The following is an 11,596-nucleotide window of genomic DNA, read 5'->3' as shown; positions in this document are numbered from 1 at the left end:
ACTTAATAATTTAAGTATCCGTCCGTTTTAATTAAAGTATCTTTAACCGGATACTTTATTAGTTTAAGTATCCGCCCGTTATTAATTAAAGTATCCGCGCTGATATATTATGCATTCGCCTGTTAATTAAGTATCTGTGCTGCTAACAACTTAATAATTTAAGTATCCGCCCATTATTAATTAAAGTATCCGCGCTGCTATATTAAGTATCCACACTGCTATATTATGTATCCGAAAAACACTAAAAAAGGGATTTTTGGTAATTAATGAAAGAGTAGGGAAAGGAAGTAATTTCTTTCTTATACTATGTCATTTGCCTAATTTTTACTATTTATTTTCCCCTTCCGTCACCCAACCCAAGGCCCGTTTGTCTCCACATAGTTGAGCGCGTCAACACGCTAATTAAGTCATTTTTATTTATTTTTTTAATTAAAAAAACCCAACCCAACGGTTATATTCCCATTCTCTTCATATAACCCACCCACCCGACCCTAATGAACAAAAACCCTAAATTTTCACCCAAAAATCTGAATCAAGAACCCTAAATTCAAAGATAGTTCAAAATTCCTTCTTTTGAATAAAAGGTAACTCTTTTTCATTATTATTCATTCATCTCTTTTCCATTTTGATTCATTTCTCTCTTTTTCATTTTGATTTGTTTCTATCTATTTCGTATTTTGAATTTTTAGTTGTTTGATTCGCGGTAATTCCTATTAAGGTGCTACAATGGCTCGAATAAGCTTGACTAGGCTCTATTTATAAGAGGAAGATCATGAATTGGAAGAGGTGCGATGCAAACACGGATTTGTTTTGCCTTTGTTGACCTCTTGGACCCCGAAAAATCCTAGTAGAAGATATTAGGGTTGTCCTTACTATGGGGTAAGTTAATCTTTTTTAAGAGTTGAATAATTCGTTTTGTTGTTTCAAGAGCCATAGAATGATTCGTTTTGTTTTTAAGAATGCTAGATCATGCGATTTTTGGCTTTGGAAAGATGATTACATTGATCCAAGATCCAAATTTGTGATTCCCAAGTAGTTGGGAAGAATTGCGGAGCTTGAACATAGTGTTGAATCTTCTCGAAAAGTTGTAACTTCAGATAAGGAAATCAACAAACCTACTAAGTCGACCAAATCTATGGAAAGCAAAATAGATATAAACAAAAAAGAGTAAAAAATGGACAATTTTTGATGATGATTTGAAGAAGATGAAAGCAGTTGAAAAGAAATGGAAAAACAAATTGGCCAAGTCCAAGAAAAAGGAGAAACAACTTTGGATTTGCTCTGTTGTGTGTTTGTATTTTAGGTGTAAGTTTAGTATTTCAAAGAGTATTGTTTCTGGAAGGAGAAGGACATTCAAGGAAATTGTCATGATCTCTTCTTGTACCAAAAATTTGCATTATTGTGTTGAACTTGTAAGGCTTTTGTGTAATGAAAAGAATTTACAAAGCTTCCCTTATCTTAATTTGTCTAATTTATTGTTGCAAGTATTTGATTTTGTATTTGGTCATAAACTATACATTTAGTGTGTACAACTATCTGCTCAACTGTCTAAACTATACGTTTGTGTAGCCACTGCTAAAGTAGTCACTAATTGCCCTCCATAAACACAGAAATCATCAACTAAAAGAGAAGCAATATTGTTCCATAAACAGACATTCATAACTGTATAATCATTAATCAAAATAAAAGCTAATATCTATCAAAGCAGTTACATAATCAAACACCACAAATCAAAATGCAGTCACAACTGCAATTCATGGGATAAAGTGCATTGCATTATCTATCACCCAACAAAACATAATGTCTACATTGCATTACCAACAAAAATCTACCAAAACAAGTTAGATTGCATTAGAGCTCTCTTGGCTCAAATGTGCAGCCTTAGACCTAGTCTCCATTTGTTTTCTTCCCCTCATCTCTTCAAGTTGGCTTAAGGTCATAGCTTGTTTTCCCTTCCATTTCACACTACATGGTGGTTTATGTCCAAGATCTCCAGTGACAACTACTGAAGACTTCACATTTCTAAATCTTTCACTAGGCATTCCAGGCTGTTCAAATGAATATAAATAATTTTAATTTGTGATTAAAGAAAAAATAATAAATGATATTTAAGTATAGAAATAGGGAACTTACATTAATAATAGTAGCACCACTTTGTGTGTGTAGTACACCCATTCTAACCATTCTTGTTCTGCTAGCAACTCTACCCTAAAAAATAACAAAATATTCAGTAAAGCAACTTATTTAAAACTTATACATGAAGTAAAAAAAGGAAACTATATAACTTTTTCTATTGAACCCTTTGGTCTACCCCTTCCTCTTCCAATTGGAGCATTAGGTGTTACTCTTGGGTTAGCAATTTGTGTTGATGTTGGTGCAGCAGCAGGACCAGAAGGAGATCTTGAACTTGGTGCAGCAGGGCCAGAAGAAGGTCTAGAACTTGGTCTAATAGTAAAGCTTGTGCCAAAAGCAGGTGCACCAAGAGGACACTTTCTTTTATTGTGACCCTTGTTATAACAAGTGTTGCATGACATCTCAATCCCTCTTTTGGATAATTTTCCAGTTTTACTGGTTTCACCTTGCTCTTTCTTCCTTTTCTTGCCAGGCCTTCCTAGCATCTTCCTAACATGAGGTGGTATCACAGAAATGTTTTGTGATTCTGGCCACATTTTCAGATTCATAACTGGCTAAATGAAGTAGTTGTATGTCTTCATGTATGTTTCTCTGTTATACCAATGAGAAATGTAGTTGATTGGGTCTAATTTCCTATGGTGAAGAGTAGCTATTGCATGAGGACATGGTATGCCTTTCAACATCCATGCTCTACAACTATATATTTGCCTTTGAATATCTACTACAAAGCAAGATCTGTTTCAAAACTGGCAGCTTTATCTGAGGGATAATAAGGCTCATCACCAGCTAACTTGCCTTCTAAGTTGTTTCTATTACCACCTGTAGATTCATCATTACCTAGCATCTAGCCTTCTTTTTTTTCGGTTCCTAACTTGACATGATCAGGCAATGGAGCTCTTTCTCCCCTTTTCCTTTTCTTTCTTTTACTCATTTCCTTCATAAATTCTTAGTTCATCATCTACATCACTCCCATTAAATCCCCCCCCCCATTCAATAATTCTCTATCTGAATCTTGTTCATTAGAAGGATGGACAGGGTCAAGAATTAGATCAGAGGAAGGATGAACATGGTCAAGAGTTGGATCAGTAGAAGGATGGATATGGGTTGGAGTTTGATGAGTAGGAGGAGGAGTATTTGGAGCAGTGAAAGAGTGTACATGAGAAGATGTATTTGAATTGACAGGAGTAGGGGCATAAGCAGGGGCAGGGTTTGAGGCATTTTCTTGGGCCTCATGTGTTGGTTCTAATTTAGCATCAAAAGATGCATTAGGTCCACTGTTTTGAAATGCTCCCTCATCTACTCCACTTTTCCCATATTACAATAAATGTGGGACCAAAACTGGATCAGCAACAAAGTGACACACAAAACAATCCAAAATATCTCCATGACTCAAATACTCAACAATTAAAGTAGTATCATAGTCAGATTTGATTTCTAACATAGCAGTACTTCTAGGAAGTTTCACATACAACACACATTGTCCAGGTTCATACCCCAACTCTTTCAGACAATCCCACAATTCAAAATAAGATAACCTATCTATATCAATATCTTAAAACTTATAAACTCCTCCACCATGATATGGTTTCCCCTTGTATCCCTTTTTTCCAATCTTAATAACACCACCGTGATAAAATCTCAAAGTAATCAATTCAAAAGACATTTTAACCTGAAAATAATGTTATCAGTTAACCCTCAACAACAACGACAAAACATATACAACAACAAACTTCATACAACAACAAAGGAGAATTATGTGAATGAAAGACGACATAGAGTAAACTTGAAAAAAAAAGTAAAGACGAAATAACCCTAAGCTAAAAAGTATGAACTATGAAGTAACCCTAGAAATGTTTGACTGACCTTTCAGATATGGAGACGACAACAAACTATGAACGATGAACGCCTCGATTATACCCACCAAACCCTAGTAACCACCGATTTGCTTCCACCAAATGATAAACGCATCGATCGACAACACACCAATGTTTTTCAAATATAACAGTGAAAACTTGATTAGATGGTTAAAACTACAAGGATGCTTCAAAAACACCACAAAATCAAAGAAATCTTTAGCTAAAATTAGGATTTACAGATGAATTTTTTCGATTAGGTTTTGGTGTTCTTAGAGAAAGGAAACGGGTGGGTGATATAAATGGACTAGGGTAAAATAAAATGGATTTGGGTGAAAAGAATCAAGTTTGGGTGAAAAGAAACGGGTTTGGGTCAAATGAATCGGATTGGGGTCTTTTATTACGTGGCTTAACTAGGAGGCGAATGGCTCTCACTCTAGGCATAATGTCCTGGGTTGGGTGACGAAAAGGGGAAATAAATATACTTTTATGTACTTAAGGTGTGTAATAGGTCACTCCATTAGTTAAAGTGTGTAAATGACTTTTGGGTATACGTTTAGGGGGGGGATTTATGCCTTTTGCCTAATTTTATTAGTATTCTAATTTTTAAATTAAAATAGAATTTATTGTTAAGTAAGGTTATAGACTTACGTTTTCTTTCTTTTTTTAAATAAAATAAATCATATTTGTGTATGCTATGTTGAAATTTGCGATAAGAGTATTATGTTATAATTTTTTTGTTTTGAATGTATAACTTATGTTATATTTTCAGTTTCATTTGTTTTAGTAATATTGAATTCACATTGCAAGTCATTTTTTAATTAGACTTGATAAATTATCTTTTTGTCAAACATTTTAATAATTTATGACATTTTATATATTAATCTTTTTATCAAACATGTATTTCACGATGTTTGTAGAAACTTCATATTTTTAGTTTTTATGATCAATATATTAATTTGAAAAAATATAAATCAATTATTTTTTCATAATATTAGTTAAGAACATATGTTTATTAATTAATATATTTTCAAAAAATAATATATATCTTAAATATTTAATTTAATATCATTTATATAATTTCTTATTTGTCTTGTATAAATTTTAAATAATTAATTTTTATTTTTAAAATTTAATATAATTTTATGATTGTCATTGTGCATCCAAACACGTAATTACAATGTGGCATCCAAATAAGATATGTATAATTACAGTGTAATTACACTCTGACAATCAAACAAATTAGTGTAATTACTAGGGTGATAATTATACCAAATCCAATTAGCAGGTGACTTTCCAAACAGACCCTAAAAGAAAAGGTTGAATGGTGGGGAAATGAGAAGAGCAGTGTTGGGGGAGTTGTGGCAACACTCCATTCGCCAATTGGATTTCTTGTACTCATATATGAAGATGAATATCATGAAACAAAACCACACCTTCTTCAAACTTCAGACTATTATCACAACAAGAAGAAAGATGGCCTGCATTAACAAAGGTTGGAAGGTTGTTAGTAGAAATATCAGTAGCTGTTTGAAAAACAAAAAAGGGATCGAAAACAGAGACAACAGTATAGCTGAAAGATGGGAGATTTTGAGTGGAAAAAACAATTGGGAAGGCTTACTTGACCCTTTGGATTATGATCTCCGACGATACCTTATTCACTATGGCCAAATGTGTCAAGCCATCTGCGATTCATTTAATAATGAGAAAGCTTCAAAATACAGAGGAACAAGTCGATACTCCCAAAAGAGCCTCTTCACAAGAGTGGGACTCCACAAAAACAAATATGAAATCACCAAATATGTGTATACACCATCAAGTAAAACTGAAAAGATGAAAGAATCAAATTGGATTGGGTTTGTTGCTGTTGCCACTGATGAAGGGAAAGTTGCATTAGGGAGGAGAGACATTTTGATTGCTTGGAGAGGTACCATGACGGAATCAGAACTCAACGATGACAATAACTGGTCTTTAGTACAACCAACAAAAATCTTTGGTGAAAATAGGGATAACATTCTTGTACACAAAGGTTTTTATTCAATTTATACTTCTCTTAACGACGCTTCAGATTTCAACCGAATAAGCAGTGCCAGAGATCAGGTAAGACATTAGTAGTAATTTCTTGCAATTTTAATTTCCGATTGATAATCTCTATAATTATTGACCCCTTAAAATTAAAACTGGCAGGTTCTTGAAGAAGTTAAAAGGTTGTTGGATCAATATAAGAAGGAGGAAGTTAGCATCAGTTTTACAGGCCACAGCTTGGGTTCATCATTATCCACGCTATGCGCAGTTGACATAGTTGTCAACCAAATCAATAAGGAGTTTCCAGTGACTGCATTTTTATTTGCTAGCCCACGAGTTGGAGAGGCCAATTTCAAAAAGGCTTATCAAAATTTGAAAAACCTTCACATCTTGCGGATTACCAATGCCTCTGATTTCATTCCAAAGCTGCCAGACCGTGGACAGGTAGAGGGTTCTGCAACAGAATGGAGAGTGTATGAAGATGTTGGCTTCGAACTTCCAATTGATACTACAAAATCAGAATACTTGAAGAGAGACATATTTAGTCATATGCTGGAAATTTATCTGCACGGAATTGCTGGAACACATGGACCACAAGGAGAGTTCAAGCTGGAGATGAATCGAGATATTGCACTGGTGAATAAGGGGACTTTTTGAAGGATGAATATGGTGTACCAACTGCATGGTGGATCGAGAAGAATAAAGGAATGGTTCAACAAAAAGATGGATCTTGGATTCTCATCGATCATGAGACTTAATTTCTCGTAAAGTTATTCAACTAATAGTTATTAAGTTAGAAAGTCATTTTTATAAAATTGAAAAAAAATATTTTAAGATAATAACTATTTGGTGAATGATATTTGAGAAATGATCCAATGGATCGTGAGGATGGCACTGATTCATGTGCTGGTGATGAGCATATGTGAACCACATATGTTTATGTTAAATTGTGCATTATTATTTTTATATTAAATAAAAGGGATGTAGATTGATTGAGTGATGTCAAATTGCGTAGAGCAGTGGGTCATCTCCCACCTCATGTAACAGGTGTAGGTATGTCTATCCTTCTTCTGAATTGTGTGAAAGGGAGTTGTTTGCATAGAATGTTAAGTACTCCCTCTGACCCTTTTTACCGGTTTCTTTTTACTTTTTATTTTTGATAAATTAAGAAAAGATAATACTACTTTTTACTTATTATATCTTTAATTTATTTAGAAAGTTAATATTTTTTTTAAAATAAGTTAAATGTTTTTAATGAGTAAACTTGATTTTGAAATTCTATCATTTAATAGGAATAAAATAGTAAATCACGATATAAAATAAAAATAGACAAATAAATAGAGATAGCAAGTAAAGTGGATGTATTTGATTAATTTTCTTGAATCGAATGAATACTGTTGAGACCGATGTTGAAGCAATTATTATAGTACTTGCCTTGTCAAAACTTGCAGGCCTTAGGTTTGCATCAAACCCGGGGGGGTATATTGACAAATTAAAGTTCAATACTCTTCTATTTCAAAATAAGTAAATTGTTAGGAAAAAAAAAATTAATTCAAAAGAAGTTAATTGTTCAAAGTTCAAGAGAATTTTTGAAAATTATAACGTTACAAAAAATAAATTAAAGAAACACAGAGAAGGGTTGTGTTTCCATTCTACTTCTAGGAAAAATCCTTTTAGCCAAAAAAATTGGCCAGAATTTGGCCAAAATAGTAAAATAACATATTTCACATTATGTTATTTTACTCTTTTGAACATATTTTATCCTTTTAACTTTAATACCTTTTATATAAAGTTCAAATAGATGAAACATTTTTTATTTATGTGAGTGAAGTGAAACATTTGATTCTTATGATGAAAAAAGTTAGTAATGGGAGTCACGAGTTGTCAAGCAAAAAAACAAAATGTACCGTTTATTGTTTCGTTATTATCGTAACTAACAAAAAGCATTCGTCAATGCAAGAATGCATTAGTCATCCATTTTGTATCACTTGCAACAATAAAAGAGCTAGTGGAGATAGATTTTTTTTTAACGACGATATTTATTACTTGTAAAAACATTTAACGTCAATTGTTAATATTATTACATTCGTAATGACATTTATATAAAATACTATTGCAGCTAAATAACTACTGCAATTTATTTATTTTTTGTTGCAGTGTATTATGTATATATATTGAACCAAATAACCGTATCTGAGTGTTGAATATCGCTTGGCCCTACTTCCAAATAACCCAAAAGAAAAAAAATTTATCCTCTCATACGTGTCTACATGATGGACCAATCAATCATGGAATCAAAATCGGATACTATATTATTTCTTCCTGATCATAAATCTAACATCTAAAAGAACTAAAAATCATCATCTTCATGATCCACGAGAATCCAGGATCCATTTTGTTGTTGAACCATTCCTTTATTCTTCTCAACCCACCATGAAGTTGGTACACCGTATTCATCTTTTAACGCATCCAAATACTTATTAATGAGTGAAATATCGCGTTCCACTTCTAGTTTGAATCCTCCTTTTGATCCTTGTGTTCCAGCAATTCCGTGCAAGTAACAATCTGTATTATGAAAACTGCTCTGATCTCCCGGACTTTTTAGATATCCCGATTTCCTAGTGTCAATGACCAATTCGACACCAACATCTGAGTAGCCGAACAATGGGTAATTTGGAACTATATCCGGGTCATTTCGAATTCTCAAAGCTCGAAGGTTTTCGAGTTTTGAGAAAGTCTTTTTGAAATTTTCATCTCCCACTCTAGGACTTGCAAATAGAAATGCGGTGACTGGAAATCCTTTGTTAATTCCATTGAAAACTATATCCCCTGCATTTAATGTTGCCATGGCTGCCCCCATGCTATGCCCTGTTACTGTTATGGTAACTTCGTCCTTCTTATATTGTTCCAACAATCTTTGAACTTCACCAAGTACCTAAAATGGAATTCGTGATATTATTATTTACTCTATCCAAAATTGCAAATAGTACTAATGGTAAATTCGGAAAAGACATAATAAATGAATTTACCTGGTCTCTAGCACTTCCCTTATTAAATGGTGATCGCGAATCATCTGAAGTATAAATGGAATACCAACCGTGATGCACTTTAGGATCAGATTTTTCACCAAAGATTTTAGGGGATGAAACTTGAATGAAATCGAAATCATTAAACCATTCCATAGTCTGAACACTTCCTCTCCACACAATCACTATATCCCTTCTTCCTAATGCAATTTTCCCCTTATCTGTAGCCACAGCAACAAAACCAACCCAATTTGACTCTTTACTCCAAGCTTCCCTTGACAATGATTTTATGAATAATGCGTCCGGAACTTGTACAGATGATGTTGCGTATATATATTTAGTTACCTCATACTTGAATGGATTCGATATCTCAATCCCCGTTCGAGAAAATAAATTCTTCTTAGAATATCGGCAACTTCCAGCATACTTCGACATTTTATTGGTGTTGAAGGCGTCTCGAGCTGCTTGTGCCATTTCGCCATAGCGAATGAGGTACCGACGAAGATCATTGTCGAGTGGATCTAATAAGCCTTCCCAATTGTTATTTCCGCTAAGAAGCCTCCATCTTTCTGCTGTTATATTGCCCATATTTTTGTCTACATTTTGTTGCATCATTTCTACGGTCGGAGAAACCATAGAAAAGATGCAAAGTGCTAATAACAATTTGGGCATGAACATCTTTTCTATGGTTTCCTTTTTTGTTGCTTTGAACATCTTTGCTGTCAGGGTATTTGTTAGTTATTTTTCTTTTTTATTGGACTTCAAATGTTCAAAATTCGAATTTAAATACCCCTAAAAGATTTGGGCAAAACTTGTGGTGGTCCAACTTTCTAGTTTCTAGATATCCTCATTAATTGGGCGGCCAAATCTTTAAATAAATATTCCGAGTTTTTGGCTAAAATCATCCCTGAAGTATGATATAAACTTAAAGTATATCTTTGTGTTATATAAGTGAACAAAAAACATCATTGTACTATCCAAAAAGTTGCAAGATTCATCCTCCTGTCTATTTTTTTTAAGAAACTCACGCCACCAACAAAAAATGTGTCCAAGTCGAATGAATATATGTACACATGGTTAAGCTAGTCAAGTTAAGTGATTTTTTTAAATTTTTAGAAATTAAGGGTTTAAATCATATTCAGACAAAATATATTAAAATTCTAAATATTCTTTGTAAAAATATGGCCAAATACTACTCCAATTTCAAAAATTTCGAATAATAATTATTTTTTTATTTTTATAACTAACGCCTACGTAATTTCACTAAATTTCCAGCATTTATGTACATTGTATAAAATGCGAATTGCATTGTATATATAGTACATACGCCCTAAATATTTTATTAAAGAAAACCTCTAAATAATTGGACATAATATTTTTAAAATGATTTTTTTTACATAATTTTTCTAACCATCGGAACCTACTGTATAAATATTTCAAAACTTATGTATTGTTGCAAGTCAATTTACTTGATGATGCCAAAAACATATGAACTAACAACACACAAAATTTAAATTCCGAGAATGAAAGATTTATTTCTTATCCTTATCCTTATTCTTTTTAGGTAACTTTGATCTTCTCGTCGTGGCAAAACATGACCAAATTAAATTTTTTTATTGGTTCAATCAGTTTCTTAACAAATATAGATTGAAGGATGATTCTTGTTATTTTTTAGATAGTATAAGGATGTTTTTTGCTCACTTAGATAATATAAGAATGTACATTAGATTTGAGTCATAATTGAGGAATGATTTTAGCCAATAACTCAAATATCCCCATACCTTTGAACGGATCTGTCTCCTTTTTCATTTCACTTTTTTTTTCTCAAATTTTTATTTGGATAGAAGATATACGACATTAAATAAAATTAATTGCTGAAATTGAATTGATTAAATCAAGATTCTAATAATGATTTGAATAAATTAATAATGTGATAATCATAGCTATACATTATCTTCTCCATGGCAAGACAATGTAAAAATATCATTTAGAGGGGTTATTTGTAAATAATTGTTTATGTGATTATAGTGTAATTTGTCTAGCACAATTATTATTTATTTTTCGTTTTACACTATAGATGTAAATAAGTCAAACTTGTTTTCCCAATTTTATGGGCACATCATTCATCTATCTTGACAAGTTTTGGTGTTCCTTTTGGTATCTCCACTCCATACGATCTGGCTGTCATGCTGACATTGCTAACCAATTTCTGTTTAGCAATGTCATGAGCTATATTAATTTCCTACTCAACACATAAAGTCCTAATTTTGGCCTACTTATTTCCTATTAGAGGTCATTTCTGGGATAACCAATGTCATTATAATTTTATAGCGGACTTCAAATTATTATATATCATATCCAACATGAAGTATCTTGAATGATGATTTGCTTTATGGGAATAAAACACCTTAGGAGACCAAAAATAACTTTGATAGCATCTTCTTTTATTTTCAGTTTACTTTAAAAATAAGGGTTAATTTTTAAATGTTTAAATGTTACTCGACATATCTCATTTTCTAAAAGAAAAAGGAAAAATCTTTTTGGCCAGAATGATATTTT

At 32.5% G+C, this 11,596-nt stretch overlaps 1 protein-coding gene and 1 pseudogene across 1 annotated transcript; one reads left to right on the top strand and one right to left on the bottom strand.

The window, feature by feature from the left end:
• Window positions 1–5,288: 5,288 nt before the first annotated feature.
• Window positions 5,289–6,924, top strand: LOC102601343 (phospholipase A1-II 1-like; annotated as a pseudogene).
• A 1,184-nt stretch (window positions 6,925–8,108) lies between these two features.
• LOC102600993 (phospholipase A1-II 1-like) lies at window positions 8,109–9,812 on the bottom strand. Its single transcript, XM_006362378.2, has 2 exons — window positions 9,041–9,812; window positions 8,109–8,946 (listed from the first exon to the last, which is right to left on the bottom strand). Exons 1-2 carry the CDS (start codon window positions 9,749–9,751, stop codon window positions 8,362–8,364), a joined length of 1,296 nt encoding a protein of 431 aa, XP_006362440.1. The 5' UTR covers window positions 9,752–9,812; the 3' UTR covers window positions 8,109–8,361.
• Window positions 9,813–11,596: the final 1,784 nt, after the last annotated feature.

Source organism: Solanum tuberosum, unplaced genomic scaffold, assembly GCF_000226075.1.
Source record: "Solanum tuberosum cultivar DM 1-3 516 R44 unplaced genomic scaffold, SolTub_3.0 scf00386, whole genome shotgun sequence".
Taxonomy (NCBI): domain Eukaryota; kingdom Viridiplantae; phylum Streptophyta; class Magnoliopsida; order Solanales; family Solanaceae; genus Solanum; species Solanum tuberosum.
The sequence above is the reverse complement of the archived record's forward strand: the minus strand, read 5'-3'. Positions and strand labels throughout refer to the sequence as shown.